Source organism: Amborella trichopoda, chromosome 13 (assembly GCF_054954075.1).
Source record: "Amborella trichopoda isolate Santa Cruz 75 chromosome 13, AtrichopodaSantaCruz75HAP2 v2.0, whole genome shotgun sequence".
In the NCBI taxonomy this organism is placed as follows: Eukaryota; Viridiplantae; Streptophyta; class Magnoliopsida; order Amborellales; family Amborellaceae; genus Amborella; species Amborella trichopoda.
The window spans coordinates 1,122,126-1,139,872 of NC_142348.1; the positions used below are offsets into that span (position 1 = coordinate 1,122,126).

Below are 17,747 nucleotides of genomic sequence, written 5' to 3' on the forward strand. Positions count from 1 at the left end.
ATTATTATTTTTAATTTTTTTAATTTTTTTTTTTTTTCATATTCATGATCTCTATGTTAGAGATTATATGTTCTTAAAAATTAAGTGGCATAAAAACCGGGTCCTTTTGTCTAATGTTATTACGTAGAATGTTTTAACAGGTGATCCACGCGGTTTTTATCCAGCTTTTAATAAAATGTGATGTGCACCACGTGACCTAGCCATGCCCTTTCCAAAATAAATATTCCCACCTCATTCATATATATATACATGTGTATGAGCAAAACAATCATTTATTCCTCTTCCATCACCACACAGCAATCAATCTCTCTCTCATGGAGGATGCATCTGACTTATGCTCATCCAAGTTTGAGTTGCGTTATGACTATAGCAACTACAGGTATTGGAATTCTTTTGTGATAATTCTACATATTGTTACATGTAATTCATTGATATGATAGGGATAAAATTTTACATCTAGTGATCTAGATATAAACTACGCCTAACTTTAGTCCATCTCTTAAATCTGAATGGATGGCTGGGATAGTTTCAATGTGTCAGAAGCTAGTCCTCTTACTACCAATCTTGACCAAAGGACTTTGAGTATTTGATTTTTAATCTTTTTTTTTTTTAGCAAATCATACGTATTGAGATAAAATATCATGCACTTATTCCTCTCATAAGGCGCATCAACTAATAAAAATAATAACTCAAAAAATAATTTTAATAAAAAAAGAGAAAAATGCCCCGATAATATTCAAGGGCATTTTGGTTATTTTGTTTTATCATAAATATCTTTTTTATTTTTATGGGGTGTGACCCTGGACGGAGTGAAGATGTCTCAAATTTCATGTCAAGATGATTGTAAAAAATTAAAAATTAAACCGTGTTAGGCATGATGTAGTGATCGAAGCTATAATAACCGTCCATTTAAATCAAATGATTGACAATACCTGTCACAAATATTTTTTCAATGGGTAAAATTTTTTCATAACATAATTATTAATTGTTTAAGAACAAAATATGTTTTATTTGTGGATGATGCTACTTGTAAAAGTTTCCTATGAAATAACCGTTATTTGTCCAAAATCAACTACAGTTACTGGAAGTCATGCGTAGAATCATACTTGCAAGGACAAAGCTTATTGAAAATTACGAAAAAAGAACCATCGGATACTGATAAATCAAGTGAGGAGTGGGAGGCCAAGTCCGGAAAGGCTCTGTACATCCTCAAGACCACCATTGACAAAGAACTTCATTTGCAAATACAAGCAGCTCAAACGGCAAAAGAAGCCTGGGATATTCTTACATCCTTGAACACCACAAAACGTCCATTGTTGGGAAAACGTAGAGCTGCTGACCAAGGTAAGGACCTTAATTCAACTTTAATAAGGTATACCTTGATGAAAAAGTACAATATCATTCACACGGTAACAGTAAAGTATATGTGGTATATCACCATCCAAGCAATAAGTTGGATGGTGATGGAGGTAGAGTTGGGACATACAACAAGGGCTGTTAAGGAACCGGGTTTGGACCGGGCTAAACTGGGCTCCTACCTACCCTGAAATGTTGTGGGGCCTGGCTGAGGGCCAATAAATAAATCATAATAAGGCCTGAGCTCCATATAGACCCAAAAAATAATCTGGTCATGCCATTCTCTATATAAATATGGAGAAAACAATATGTTATGTATGTAATATGTATTAAAGAAACAAATCGGGTCTGGCAATACTGGCCCAAGCTGCTCCAAAAATATTACCAGCCAACCAGGATCTACCGGCCCTTGTCGTATGGCCCGAACTCAGCCCAAAACTAGGCCAGGCCCAAAAGCCGGTGGTCCCATTCTAGCCCATTAACAATCAGTATATGGATTTCTTCCATTCCATCACCGTGCAACCCATTAATGAACGGTGATAACCTATGGTCATAACATTGTCATTGCCATATGGATCATATCATGTGGATGCGGTCATTTAACTACAAAATACAAAATTAGGAATGGTATGCAACGGTTGAGGCTAAGGTCTTGTTTGTATGGTCCCCACTGTTTGAGCTACATTTTAGTTGAGGGACAGGTTAAATGGTCCCTTCGCTGCTTCTTTAAGACCCCAACGAAGCGTCTAAGCCATCAAAATAGCTGCATTGGAGCCAGCCCTGGTTTCTTTCAGCCATTTGCTTCAGACAATTAATATATATTATTTAATCTATATGTTCATGATAAAAAGAAGACCATGTTAATTTACATCATCCAACTGGTTTAGATGGTGACCGATGGAAAATGTTACATCTATATGAAATAATAATTCATTTTAGAAGGAGCCACTCCCTCGACCGTCCAACTTATTGATGAGATAGTGATCATCATCGTCAACATCATCATGTTAGCTTTTTTTCAATTAATTGGAGTTGACTACATGAATCATGGTTTCTCAATTATGCTCTATTAAAAGACATATCCACAAGTCCCCATATCTTTTCAAACTATTAATGATACAGTAAAAATTAATACTGAAAAAGAATGAGTCACTCCCTCCACCATTGTTCAGGGAAAGTAAAACACAGTAATTAATGGGAAGGTATAGAATACACATCATGTGGACACAAAGATGGTGCAGAAGCACCCTCCAATGTCTATGATTAGAGGAGAAGAAACTGGATGATCATGATTATGTCCCGTTTTTTAACTTAATTTTTATTAATGAGATTTAGAAGAAATTTTGCAAGTGCGCGCCATGTCTAGCCGCACCTAATATGATGTAAAAGATATTTTTTAAAAAACTAAATGATCAAAATACTCTTGAACGTTTTAGAGATATTTTAGATAATTTATTTGCTATAAATTATTCTTTTATTTTTATACGCGTGCCTCGTTAAGAAATGTAGGCACAAACTTTCAAGTTGACTGAATAAGAAGTAAAATAAGAAGTTAACATTTTATTCATCATGGCCGTTCAGTTTATTCCATTCTAATCTTGATCTTCAAGGGGAACTTGTGCTCTATTCAAGCCTATATTTATCATAATTTACTTGGAAGGAGTGAACTCCATTACCATGCAATCCATTGATGGGATGAAATTCAATCGCATGTGGGTCACACTATGTAGTCCCAAAATTCCCATTGAGAGGAAAAACATAGTGATTTGAAGTCATCAATAATTTTGATAGGTCTGGGCCAAGGTGTTGGGGAATTCCGGTACGAGCAGAAGGATCTCCTTATCGCAGTGTCCCGGGGCGACTTGAAAGATGAGAAGATCAAGGAAAACCCATGCATTGACTCAGTGGGGGACACTCTCCTCCATTTCTTTGCCGGCATGGGAAGTGTCACCCTAATGAAAAGGCTTTTGGATATCATCCCTTCTGAGAAACTAGAGGATAACAACGATGCTGGTGTCACACCACTTCACAATGCAGTGTTCAGTAGGAATAAAGGAATGGTAGAATTGTTGGTGCAAAAGGAACCAACCCTGTTATTTTTGTACGATGCCTCCATGACGACACCCCTCGCCTGGGCAGCTTCTTCAAGTGGAGATATCATGAAGTGTCTCCTCAAGAAAGAGGTACAAGAGAAGGATTTGGTGAGAGAGTTCGACGGGAACACAATCCTTCATCTGGCTCTCCAAAGTAGGCAACTCGGTATGTGCAACCACCTTCATTTTATTTATTTATTTATTTACTTTGATAAGGTTAAATAGGAATGAAACTTGAGACATAGTGCTGTAAAAATCTTGCTGCTGCAACCTTGACTCAAGCCCAATTCCTAACCAAATTCACTCTACTTTGATGTTAACTTTAGGACCTCTGTAGGAATGGAATCCTAAACCTCATGTTGTAGTGTTTTTCCACACTCACAGCTTTGATCTTGAAGTAGATCTCAATAGAGGGCTTGGTTGGCTTAATTATACTATCATGCTTAACATTGTTTATTTAGTTATGGGAAAGGTTTCTATGCTTCCCCTACATCATAGAAGTTCTATCCTCCCCCTACCATCCAGTCGTTCAATTTTGATCAAGAGAGCCACTCATCGTTTGATCTTAGATCCGATGTCTCAAAGTATTTTATTTTTAGTTTTTTTTATACAAATTGTATGAATATGAAATTTGGTACGTCTTATCTTCTCTTTGGGGCGCACCTATAAAAAATATTAAATATAATTTTTCGATAAAATGTAATGACCAGATTACCCCTTGAAACTTTTAGGGGTATTTTGGCTATTTTATTTTATTGAAATTTTTTTTTTTTTTTTTGCTAGTGTGAGTTTAATAGAGGAATGGACGTCCAAAATTTGGTGTTAAAATAGTTTATAAAAAAAATTTAAAATAAAATAATATAGAGACGTGACATTGTGATTGGGGTAATCTTTGCTGTCTATTTAGAATGGATGGTTGTCTACAATATTTTCTTTTAAATTTTTTTTCAATAAAATATTTTGACACCAAATTTTGAACGTCCAATCCTCTATTAAACTCGCACTAGAGAAAAATATAAACAAATATTTCCAATAAAATAAAATGACAAAAATACCCCTAGAAGATTCAAGGGGTATTTTGGTCATTTTATTTTATCAAAAATTATTTTTAATATTTTTTATAGGTGTAACCCAATAAGAAGATGACACATACCAAATTTCATATTCATACAATTTGTATAAAGAAACTAAAAATAAAATATTTTGAGATGTCGGATCTAAGATCAAACAGTAAGTGGCTCTCTTGATCAAAATTGGACGGCTGGATGGTACGAGAAGCATAGATCTTCTATGCTGTAGGGGAAGTATAGAAACCTTTCTCATATATTTATATATGAGCAATGATCCAATACAACGGTTGTATTATAATATAATGCAACGACACTTCTAGAAAACCATGTTTGTGGTATTTGTATGACCTCAAATTTTTCAAACACTCTTTCTTCATCTCAATAATCAATCCCCAATTTTTTTTTTTTTTTAATTTGAACCCTAGATACAGAAAATGAGTCCCCTCCAAAAATGAATATAGACCATTCATTTTGTGAGTTTCAAGATCTTATCCTTTATAAAATCAAAATCATCTTTTTTTTTTTAAACATTGTTCATCTAATGATAATAAATCCATCCAAAGAAATTGGAAATGAAAAAAATCCTTCTAAGGCCTAGATCTAAGCATCTCACCAAAATAAACGACCTATGTCAATTGGGCTAAAATAATATTTTCTTGGTTGTGTTTTCAATTTTTTAGTTTTTTTGTGATTGTTCATTAGAATGAAAAGCACGTATCTTTCAAATTTTGGATCAAACAAATGGTATAAGATGAGTTTTTAAGGTTGTTGCATCATATTACTATACAACAGTTGCATGAAATCATTGAGCTATATATATATATATATATATATATATAGGAAGTGATTTCATGCAACAGTTGTATCATAGTATCATGCAACCACATTTCTAGAAAACCATGTTTGTGGTATTTGTATGACCCAAAAGTTCGTACACACACTCTCTTCATCTCAGTAATCAATCCAAAAAAATAATAATTTCAATTTAAACCCTAGATATGGTCAAAATGAGTCCCCTCCAACAATGAATGTAGACCATTCATTTGGTGAATTTCAAGATCTTAACCTCTACAAACTCAAAATCATTTTTTTCTTTTTAAACATTGTTCATCTAATGATAATAAAGCTATTTAAAAAAATTGAAAAAGAAAAAATCCTTCTAAGGCCTAGATCTAAGTATTTTATCAAAATGGACAGCCTATGTTAATTGAGCTAAAAAAATATTTTCTAGGTTCCGTTTTCAAATTTTCTTTTTTGTGATTGTTCATTAGAATGAAAATAGTTTATATTTCAAATTTTTGAAGATTGTTGCATTATACTACGCTACAACCGTTGTATGAAATCACTGCACTATATATATATATATATATATATATATATATATATATATATATATATATATATATATATATATATATAGTGCAGTGATTTCATACAACGGTTGTAGCGTAGTATAATGCAACCATATTCACAAACCATGTTAGAGACATTTGTTTGACATGAATTTTTAAATATATACTCTTTTCATTCTGAAGAACAAGCACAAAAAAGAAAATTTTGAAAAAATGCTTTAGAAAATTTTCATTCTAGCCCAATTAATATAAGACGTCCATTTTATTGAGATTGTTAGATATAGGCCACATAATGATTTCTTTTATTCCCAAAATTTTTATATAGCTTTATCATCATTAGTTTAATAATGCTAAAACAGAAAAAAATGATTTTGAATTTGTTAAGGCCTCGATCTTGAAATTTACCAAATGGATGGTCGAGATTCATTGTTGGATGGGTACTAATTTTGACCATATCTAGGGTGCAAATTGAAATATTTTTTTTCGTAGGATTGATTATGAGGATGAAGAGAAAGTGTGTACAATATATATATATATATATATATATATATATATAGGAAAAGTCTTCCCAACACCTATAGGGGTAAATGAATAGTGATTTTGCCTACCCTCATCACCGTCCAAAGTTTATCGCATGGTCGCGATTTTTCGGTAGTGTTTTCTTTTTCTTTTTGTTTACCAATTGGAATGACGTAAAATTTGGAGCGTGTATACATATTAGTGAGGTGCTCCTAGTAAAAATATAAAATAAATAATTTACAAAAACCAATTGATCAAAATACCCTCGAAAAGTTTTAGGGGTATTTTGATCAATTGTTTTCATGTAAAATATTTTTTTTGATATTTTTTGGAGATTTGCTTATGTTTTATGAACACACGCTTTGCTTATGTTTTATGAACACACGCTCCAAATTTCAGGTCATTCTGATTTGTAAAAATAAAATAAAAAATGAAACACTACCGGATAATCGTGATCGTGTGATGAAATTTGGATGGTGATGAGAGTAGGTGAAATCACTGTTCATTTTCGCCTATAGGTGTTTTGTAATATATATATAATGCTGAGATTAGCCTACTAACATATGTGTTCATATGAGCCCAACGGTCCAGATTGAATCTGAGCCGATCTAACGATCACGACCTTATTTCGTATTTGAATTTTAAATTTTTTTTCTACAAATCCAAATAATTTGAAATTTTATGTATGTATTCTTAAAAAAAAAGAGAATTTAATAAAAATATCAAAAATATAATTTGCATGAAATAAATTGACCAAAATACCCCTGAAATATTTTGGGGGTATTTTGATCAATATATGGGTGTGGTTGTATAGAGCCCAGGCTTTAGACAATCAAATTAGATTAGAGCCTACCTTCAAATAGTATCAAGAAATGTGTTTTCAATACTAGAAATCTTTGTGATAGCCCTAAAATATATTTTCATCTTTATTTATAAAGTTTAAAGCTTAAAAAATATTATAGATCGGCAAATCTATGAAAACTTGAAAATCTTGAAAACTGACGGTCCAAAAATACATTACAAAATACACTATTTCCAAAAACTTGAAATCTATTTTTTTTCTTATGTCCGTAGATTTTGATGTCGAGATGATCAATTTGAGGTTATTTGTGCAACAAAAAAACCGCATCTAGTGAAATTTTTGAGGTAGGCTCTAATTTGAATTTTTCAAGCATCGGCTCTATATAAACTTTTCCCTATATATATATATATATATATATATATATGATAAAATAAAATAATTAAAATTACAATTTCATGTTGGAAAGGGGGGGAAACGGATCAGAAACATAGGATGAATAGGTATCTCATTGGGCATTTTGCTGCTAAGGTTTTATGGCAAGTGTATTGGGAAGAAGGTTTTATAGCTAGTTTATTACTTGTCTTCTAATGCTATATAATATATATAAGTGCGTGTATACATGCATATATGCAGAGAGGGCAGAGTTAATCCTAGAGAAGTTTTCAAGTCTTGGTGGGGCAAGAAATGAACGAGGTGCCTCACCTTTGCACATGCTTGCTGCAACACCTAAAGCATTTAAAAGTGGATTTAAGCCAGGAGGTTTCAAGAGCTTCATCTATTCATGTACTCTCTCCCTCTCTCTCTCTACTTTCAAGAGTTATGTCTCCTGTCTCCTCATCTCGTGACAATTCCCAAGTCTGTTGAAAAGAAAAGATGAAATCGGACGTGACAATTCCAGAGTTATATGATGAAAATATGAAGCATTTACATTTCATGCGTTCATCATTTGCAATTTAAAAAATTATAGGTTCTTTGTGGGTGTAAATGATTGAGTTGTGCCGAGGTCAAGCCCGATTTGGACCTACTTGAAAAGGTCCATTAGTCGGTTGATCTAGGCTTGGAACCGATTAGGCTTGAGTAAATTTGATTTTTACATGATATTGGGGTAACAATAGAATATATACATGAGTAGACCTTTTTAGTAATTCAATTGTTATTTATCACTGGTCAAAGTTCATCAGACGGTCATGATTATCTTATAATATTTGAATTTTATTATTTTTTAAAAACCATATTAACTTAAAATTTTGTGAGTGCCACACCTAAATAAAGTTTAAAGAAAGTAATTCAACTAATAAAAATTACCTAATGAATATTTTAGGGCTATTTTCTCATTTTATTTTTGAAGATTACTTTTAGTATTTTATTTGTGTGTGAGATGCTTAAATATACATATGCCCCAAATTTCAAATGAACTGGATTTATAAAAAATTTAAAATTCAAAATACTATAAGATAATTATGTTTGCCTAATGGACTTTGGATATTGATGAGCTAGAAGTGAAGTAATGCAGAAATTTATTTATAGGTATTTTTTAGTCCATTATAAATATAAGAAAATGTCCCTAATGAAAGTACTAACATGGTTTTAGAAAATCAGATTGATCAAATTCACCATCTCATGGTTATAAGCAAAAAAATTGAGAAGTTCTTTGTTTACGAGAAATGTTCTTGTGAATGGTCCATTCACCGGGTTATCATAAGTGTAAGCAGTTCTGTTGCCCACTAACAAGAGGATTGTGGTTCTGTTTTAGGATCAGACGCCACCTTGTTGGCAGTTGGGAGTACTCTTGCCCAATGCAAAAAACTCATACAAGTCCACTGTTGGGTTTGGTGATAGCTAAATCACCGCATCCATTTTTTTTTAAAGATTAGGATATTACGGAAAGTAGAAAATTGACTTTTTTGGGAAGCAAGATAGTGACATCTTTATAAGAGTGTGAAGGAAGATATAATACCTATCCTTTTGAATCCCTTTGGGGGTTATGAGAATGGATCTTCAATATAGAGATGGGTCTTTAAGAGAGAGAGACATGGCCTCTGAAAGAGGGGCAGTAATTCTCATGAGTTTTGAGTTGATTACCTTTTACTTCTAGAGAGAGAAAATCTCTAGGTTGCTCTCGATGAGGTTATCTTTCCAGTAGCGGTATTGCTGTGGGAAAGAGGATGTTGATTGACGGTGTTACTTGGTCTAAAGAGCGGGTTTAGAAAGAAAGATCGGTAATGGTCTTTTATCGATATTTAGATATAAGTATTCTCTTGTAACAAAAAACTGTAATCTTCATTGTGATAGTGGATTTTTAGTTGTTGAGGCCGTGAATGTAGCCCAACAGAGTGAACCACGTAAATCATATGTTATTGTGGTGTGCTTTTTATGTTTGCTTTATTTCTCGTACTCGATTTATAGTAATATTTATCTACTTTGTATTTGGCCAATTGAGTACACGATCTTGGATGGGATCTCGGTATTTGGGATTTCCGGTTCCGCAAGCTAAGGGGTTCTCAAGATCCCCTACATCTACTCAGGCTCACCCTTGTCACTCTCACTAGGCACCCTGATGGACCAGACGTATGGTAACCAATCTATGGTTTATTCTGAATACTTTAATTTTTTATTTTATATGGCTCAGCTGAGTCGCTGACTAACATAGCCAAGTGTATCAGACCTGACTAGGGCTCTGGATCTTGGCGATCTCGACACAAAACCAATACTTTTGATTTAGTGGGACTTTTACATACAAAAGCTTCAGATGGATACACATTACTGAAGTATTAGTTAGCAAGAATTTATGTAGCTGATTCTCTTGCTAAGGGTGGTGTACACCAATCTTCTTTGGTGGTTACATCCTTCTCTTAATCGTACTCTCTATATGTAATTTCTGAGGTTAATGAATCATGTGGTTATCATTAAAAAACAAAGAAAAGAATCATATTATCCCAATACCTTTCTCTTGTACAATTTTAATTTCCTGTCTTTTGTGATGTTTCATTTTAGAAGAGTAACAGAGCTAAGTGGCGCAAGGACTAATTTTTTGTTCTTCTTCATCTTTTCCCCCTCCTCCCCCCTTCTCCTCTCTCTCCCTCTTTGGTACAGGTATTCCCAGCAAAGAAGATGATAGCCTTCCTAGCCCCGGAGATGTCGAAAATCAAGCAGGGATGCATCCCTCTGCCAGATTCTCCTCTTTGGAGGGGATTTTACCATGTGTGCTTCATATGTGCATGCCCAGAGCATTGAGAAGTTGCTTGAACTGGCTCTTCATGGTTATTCTAGGTATGAACTGGCTCTTCATGGTTATGCTAGGTATACTTTTCTTCAGATTGCACGTATTTTGAAACTGAATAATGAGCTCTCTCTCTCTCACACACACAAACACACTCAATTTGTCCTTACTCCTTACAACAATATGCATCAGTTAGTAGTGAATATGGTAAACTAAGTGATTGGGTATATGTATTCTAGCCATGAACATAATTAAGAATTCCTTCGTCCTGTTAGGTTCAAAAACAATGGAAGGGCTTAGGGAAAAAAAAGAAATGCACTTGCAGGCATTAAAGTTGCTAAAGAAATTAAACAAAGAAGCTGGACCTGCAGTCTACAAAGGATGGGGAGAAGATCCTGGGAACTATTCTAAAATTGCTCGCAAATTTAAAAATGGGAGGTTGGTCAAGAAGTGTATAAGATCTCCCGTCATGGTGGCCATACTTAACGGGAACTATGACTTTGTTATCGAAACTATAGAAGAATTTCCACAGCTGATGCTGTCGACAGATGTTGAAGATGGGGGGAGTATGCTCCATCTTGCTGTTCGAGTACGCGAACTGGAAATCTTTAAACACTTGCTAAGAATGAGAGAGACTGTCATTGAAAGCACCGATGCATTCGGCAACACTGTCCTGCATATTTCAGCCAAATTAGCCCCGTCACAACAACTCAACACAATTGCTGGTGCTGCACTCCAACTACAACGGGAGTTACAGTGGTTCCGGGTACTAATTGCTTTAGTCTCTCTAACCATATTTTCATTCTGTGAACCATTTGAAATCACTTGCTGGTTAGGACTTAGGACATCGCCAGTGAAAACTTTATGAGGCAGGTTCAAAAAACAGATATAATGGACCATAATGGCTCTGTTCCTTTTCATTTTAATAAGTGACTAATACATTCATAACTTTGTATTTTATTAAAGAAAATTAGCACTTAGTGAACCATCGTTTGAAGAAAAGGAAAGAAACAAAAGGCATAATACATGAGAAAAATAATGTATATCAGAAACATCAGAGGAAACTGATAATATTTTGCCAGCCGGCTTAGAGTGATCGAAGGTACCATGTACAGAGCAAATTTTTTAATATTCTGAAAATAAAATTTAGTTTTATGTTGTCAAATCTTTGTTATGATTAAACGTTGGAATCCCTTGAGAGTTTCACATTTTATTAATTGCGAGATTGATATGTGCTAAGGCATTATCAAATCTTTCAAATGAAAGCTAAAACAATAAAAGTTGGCCAAATGGATAAAAATTTAAAATAACAAATTAACAGTTTCCTACTGGCTAGTTTGCTCTAGATCTGCTAAAACAGCTGTTAGAGCAGCCAAATTGGTCTTCAACAAGTCGTTTGTTTCTACTTCAGTAACAATCGATCAAACCAATCATTCTCACCATCTATTTCAGTTGGACGGTGTAGATTTCACATGTATTTTTGTATATTATCAAAATTGTATGAAATCTACACCGTCGAAATAAAATAAATAGCGTAAATTATTATGACCTTACTTCTACAAGAAAGGTTGTAATATTGTATAATCTTTTTCTATCTATAATATGTGCATGTGTGTGTATGTATGTATGCATATATTATATATATATACATATGTTTCAGCAGTAGGAGTCAAACTTGAGATTTTGAATATTGTAACTGTATAGCAGGGCCTTATATATTGTAATTGGAGTCTTCCTATGATTCTAGATAAAAGGGGAATGTCAAGTTTTACTTGGAAAACATTATATCAGTAAGACTATAATGCGCTAATCTTTCTTAAACTCGTCGTTGAAATAGAGTATAGAACAATTGACACCAGAAGTACTTCAAGATGCCTTAAATTTTGAGGGTAAGACAGCTAGCAATGTGTTTTCTGAGGAGCATGAAATGTTAGTTAAGGAGGGTGAGAGATGGATGAAGGACACAGCGACGTCTTGCACGGTTGTCTCTGTGCTCATTGCCACAATGGTGTTTGCCTCCGCCTTCCAAGTTCCAGGGGGGATCAACAGCAATGGCTTGCCTAACTTACTCCAACACACTCCTTTCATGGTTTTCACCATTTCCATCGTCATCGCGCTATCTACTTCCCTAACTTCAGCAGTCATGTTTCTCTACATCCTCACCGCCCGTTATGCAGAAGAAGATTTTCGATTGGCCCTGCCAACAAGATTAATTCTCGGCCTCGCAGGTGTATTTATATCAATAATTGCTATGATGGTGTCTTTCACTGCAACAATTTTTCTGATGCTCAGTGCGATTAAAATGCCGTGGGGTGTCTTTGCAGTCTACATCCTTGCGTGCTTCCCAGTCACCATCTTTGCCAGCATGCAGCTTCCTCTGTTCATTACTTTGGTGAGATCTACTATTTGTGAAAGCAATCTTTTAGAAGAAAAGAAAGGATCAAGTCTACTTAATCAAGTTAAAGCCATACTTCCTTGCATATCTCGCTGTAATATGTATTCTACGTTGCAGTAATTTTTTTTTTTCCCTAATTTTTCACATCTTTCTTCCGCTTTGTTGAGAGCTGCATTCCTGCCTCAGCTTCTTTCATATGTTTTGGGCTTCATTTCAACTTTTGTTCTATTGTGTGGCCTTAGGATGGCCTTAGTTTATGGCAGACCCAGATGATTTCATGGCCGCCAAGATCTCCTAATAGCCAGTTTTACTTCATAGAATCTCATAATATTTGCAGATAACTCTTTGTATATTGATTTATTAAAAAATATACGGACAGTAACAGTTTTGGATGCCCTTTATAATGTGATTTGAAAGGTTTTTAGGCATTTTAATAGTGTTAGTTAATTAGTAAATTAGAGTTATTGTGTGGGGATCCGGTAGCGATCCCAAAACATGTATAGATACATCAAGTTCTTTGTTTTCGTTCAATACTTTTTCCCACTGTTGTAAGAATCGGACCAATAGATAACTATCAGTCCTGTCAAACTTGCGGAGGTGATGACTCGGCTTGGCTGACTCGGCCAACTTTGAAATAAAAAAGAAAAGCATTAAAAAGGAAACAAATCAGTCCACTAAGACTTGCCTCGGCTAGGGAAGTTGTCCTCCGGCCGAGGTGAATTATTCAGCTCGGCTAGAGAACTCGTCCTTAGCTGAGGCAAGTTACTCCACTCGACTGATTCTTGAAAAAACCTCCATAAATTTAAATAAAAAAAGAAAATAAAATATACTAAAAGCAAATAAAACCAAAAACAACTTCAAGGAGTCCAAAAAAGAGAAAAAAATATTGGATAAATGGCTTTAAAAAAACACATTTATAGTTCGGGGCATTTTAAAAATGAAAAATGAAAAATAAAATTTTATGGCCAAAAACACTCGCAATCTTTTCCAAACACATATAAATCATATAGAAAAATATTAGAGATCAATTTTACCCTTCTTTTGGATTTTTTGAAATGATTTTAAACACAATTTGGGAAACTCAGCCTCGCTCACTGAGTTTCTCGGCCGTGTCTTGACACAATGAAGCAAATATATGCAATTTACAACATTTAAATAAAGCTTGGGAACATTAAGTCTTTCTAAGACCATTGATATTATGATAAAAACATTATTAAATACACTTATTATAGGGGTTATTATGTTTTCTAGAGGCCGAAATGGAGTGGTCCCGAGCAAGCCGGTGTTCTCATAAACCCATATTTTATGCCAGTTTTGTACCTAACTCTTCGAGGTGAGAAGCAAAATTCCTGGCCTTTGGAACCTGACCATTATCCGAGTGTCTAAACAAACCACTAATGTGGAATGGTAGCTAATACACAACTCAAGTACCACTAAACCATATATATATATATATATATATATATATATATATATATATATATATATATATATATATATATATATATATATATATATATATATATATATATATATATAGAGAGAGAGAGAGAGAGAGAGATGTTTGGGTGAGCCTATGGGATCATGGAACAGTGTAAGTCTAACGGTCCAGATTGAATTTGAGCCGATCTGACGGTCAAGATTGTATATCTGTAATATAATTTTAATATTTTTTATATAAATACGAATAGCTTGAAAGTTGGAGCAGAAACTCTTATCATCAATGCGCACCTAATAAAAATATTAAAAAAATAATTCACATAAAAGGGGTATTTTGATCAATTTAATTTATGTGAATTTTTTTTTTTTATATTTTTTATTAGATTCGACTATTTTTTAAGAATAGACGCTCCAAATTTAAAGTAATTTGGATTTATAGAAAAAATTAAAATTCAATGATAAAAGATAATTGTGATCATTGGGTAGTCCATGTTAGTATGATACTTAGATTTAAGCGAATTTTTTTTCCTTTTTCAAAAATTTTGTTTGCTTTTTGTTATTATTAGATGTACAATATTTCAAAGGAAAAATATTTTTGAGTTAGTAAATGCTTAGATCTTGAAATTCACCAAAAAGAGGGTCTAGATTCATTATTGGAGAAGGATTCAGTTTTTACCAAATGTAGAGTACAAATTGCATTTTATGTTTTTAGGAATTGACTATGGGGATGAGGATAGGGTGTGTGCAATGTTTTGGGTAAAAAAAATGCCACAAATATGATATTTTATTTGGAACATAATTATGTCCAGGTCGACCAGGCCTTGTGGTCTTGTTGAATCTGATCGACTCAGATCCAACTATGTCCAGGTCTTGTCCAAATCTATCCTTAGCCATACACAACCAGACCCATATACATCCCCAAGGAAAGTATAACTATTTAGTTGATGGTGATGTTGGAGTTAGACGTACTAAAAGGGAAGTTGCTTCATACTTTAACCCATACTAGTGGGATTACGATGCGTTTTGCAAGTAAAAATATAAAAGAGATAGGAGAAAAATAAGGGAAAAGTTTACATTGTGCTGAGGCTCTAAACAATCAAATTAGAGCTTACCTCAAAAATTTCACTAGAAGATGTTGAGAAAAAAATGGATTCCAAGTTTGAAAATAGTGTATCTTGTAATGCATTTTTGGACAGTCAATTTTCAAGATTTCCAAGCTTTCATAAATCTGGTGATCTACACTATTTTTGAAGCTTTAAACCTTATAAATAAAGATGAAAATATATTTTAAGTCTATCACAATGATTTCCAACATTGAAACCACATTTCTCGACACTATTTGAAGGTAGGCTCTAAGTTGATTGTTTAGAGCCTAGGCTCTATAGAAATCGCACCCAAAAAATAAATATATAAGAAAAATTAGAAATATTGGAAATGAAATAGTTGACTTTTTCAAACCATTAAAAATTGGCAATTAAAAATAAATAGAATACATGATGTCTTAAAAATTATGAATATTATTTATTATTAGATATTGACGATATGATAGTCCTTTAAAGTGTAAATTTTATTTACATATTTGCAAAAGTACTAAAACATGGATACCTATTACTTATAGTTTTTGTTAAGTATCTAAAGATGCATTATAGGAAATTGGGAAAGTGGAATAAACAAAGCACAAAAGTTTTACTATGAGAAGAGAATTTCAATTTTTACATTATAAAACTCTTAATTCCTAAAATCCCTAACTCAATTCCTATCTATCTGTTCGCTACTAAAATCTCGTGCACCTAATTTTAGCACATTCTTTTTATTACTTGGATTGAAACACGAATAGAAAATTTAGGGAAAGAAAAATCTTGGATTTACTTTCATTCTATGTAGGTGTACTCACGTAACCCTAAAAAATTATACAAATGACTCATACATAGTTTACAAAAGATTTCCAAAGATAAACATATTTCAATTTTTTAGAAAGTCTTTCCATAGATAAGGTCCTAACTCTCTTTCTCTCTCTCTCCATATCTCGCTATCTGTCTCTAGACATCTCTCTACCTGCATTATTTTATATAAGTGTCTCTCTAGATAAAATTCTCTCTCTCCACATCTACCTATTTATCTCTGTCTATACTTTTCACTTTATATGTATTATTTTTAGAAAAACTACTTCTAAATATTATTTTAAAAATATAATATAAATATTTCTGAATTAGGTGCATACTCTAATTCTCTTTCTCACTGTAAAGATGAAAAATGTGTCTTACAATCTCTATAGAATTAAAATCTCTTTTTATTTTGGTAGCATGAAAAATGTGTCCTACAATCTTTATAGAATTAAAATCTTTTTATATTTTGATAACATGCAGTCACACCTTAACTCTTGCTGGATAATATAATATAGCACGATAGATAACATCGAAAATAAAGCATTTGGGTTACAAGAGTTAATTACTTTTCCATCACTGTTGCAGGAGGAAGAGAAAGTGAGAAAGAGAGAGAGAGAGAGAGAGAGAGAGTACATAAATAGATGAAGCGCTCGAACCATCCTGGCTTATATCCACTTTTAAACAGTTTATGTATTGCAGCAAGGATGTGCAGAGGTCCTGCGCCTTGTTCGTTTCTTGCGTGTGCAAGACTTGGAAACTTCTCTAAAATCAACCTTGGTGCACCTGCGTTATATTTGCATAGGAGTAAGGTACTACTCAAAGTTCAAAAGTTAAAAAACTTTTCAATTGATCATCTTGAAGTCGAGATGTATGGATATACATAAAGAAAAAAATTTAAGTCTTAAAAATAGTACATTTTCTAACAAGTTATCTGGATCATATATTTTCAAGTGTTTATAGATATAATCAAACTGTATTATTTTCAAAATTTTAAATTTCATAATTAAGGTTTTATTTGGATTTTCAAGCTAAATTAAGTTTTTCGATACTGGAACTACATCTTCTGGCAAAATTTAACTTGTATGGTATAAGGTGCGCAGCTCATACAAACCTCAACTATATATCTATATATACTCCCACACACATAAAAAAGAAAAAGATTTTATAATGCATCAATTTTACACTATAGAACCTTAGAAGCAAATTTCTTAACGAGATACCTATTTATCTACTGTTTTTGCTCTTTTTTCCTGCCCTTTCCAATATGAAGTCATTAATAATAGTGGGGAACTAGTTTTGGGAGTATAGAGTGTGACCCACATGGTAGGACCAATGACATTGTGACTGATTTTCATCCCATGGTAATGGAGTTGTCACCCCTTCCAAATGAATTAAGAGTAAATTATGTACGGACTTGAAATAATTACTTAAAATACAAAATGTTCTGATTGTAAGTGGAAATTATAAAGACAGACAGGTCAACTTTTTTTTTTTTTCGATTTTTTTTTAAGATTTTTTTGTTAATAAGGCAGTGCCCCAAGCTCTAAGGTAAGTGCCCAAGCAGTCTTACGTTAGAATCCTCGAACTGCCTTACAAACGCAACAAAATCCCTGT

General features: G+C 33.3%; 1 protein-coding gene and 1 long non-coding RNA gene across 3 annotated transcripts; one reads left to right on the plus strand and one right to left on the minus strand.

The window, feature by feature from the left end:
• The first annotated feature begins 47 nt into the window (after positions 1-47).
• LOC110007571 (uncharacterized) lies at positions 48-13,090 on the plus strand. 2 transcript variants are annotated; one of them, XM_088856111.1, is made up of 8 exons: positions 48-379; positions 1,079-1,344; positions 3,148-3,615; positions 7,826-7,975; positions 10,286-10,462; positions 10,688-11,178; positions 12,250-12,640; positions 12,737-13,090. In XM_088856111.1, the coding sequence occupies exons 1-8, from the start codon at positions 315-317 to the stop codon at positions 12,925-12,927; spliced, it is 2,199 nt and encodes a 732-aa protein (XP_088712237.1). In that variant the 5' UTR covers positions 48-314; the 3' UTR covers positions 12,928-13,090. The 2 variants fall into 2 exon arrangements, with proteins under 2 accessions (XP_088712237.1, XP_088712236.1); XM_088856110.1 differs by having other exon boundaries at positions 12,250-13,090.
• On the minus strand, positions 11,790-16,943 carry LOC148778928 (uncharacterized). Its single transcript, XR_016047854.1, has 2 exons — positions 16,767-16,943; positions 11,790-12,789 (listed from the first exon to the last, which is right to left on the minus strand). It is a non-coding gene; the product is annotated as an uncharacterized LOC148778928 (long non-coding RNA).
• Between the last annotated feature and the right edge of the window lie 804 nt (positions 16,944-17,747).

Coding starts and splice junctions, on each gene's coding strand:
- LOC110007571 (XM_088856110.1), top strand. CDS start 315: ATGGAGGATGCATCTGACTTATGCTCATCCAAGTTTGAGTTGCGTTAT. Junction 3,616..7,825: donor TCTCCAAAGTAGGCAACTCG/GTATGTGCAACC, acceptor GCATATATGCAG/AGAGGGCAGAGTTAATCCTA. Junction 10,463..10,687: donor GCTCTTCATGGTTATTCTAG/GTATGAACTGGC, acceptor TCGTCCTGTTAG/GTTCAAAAACAATGGAAGGG.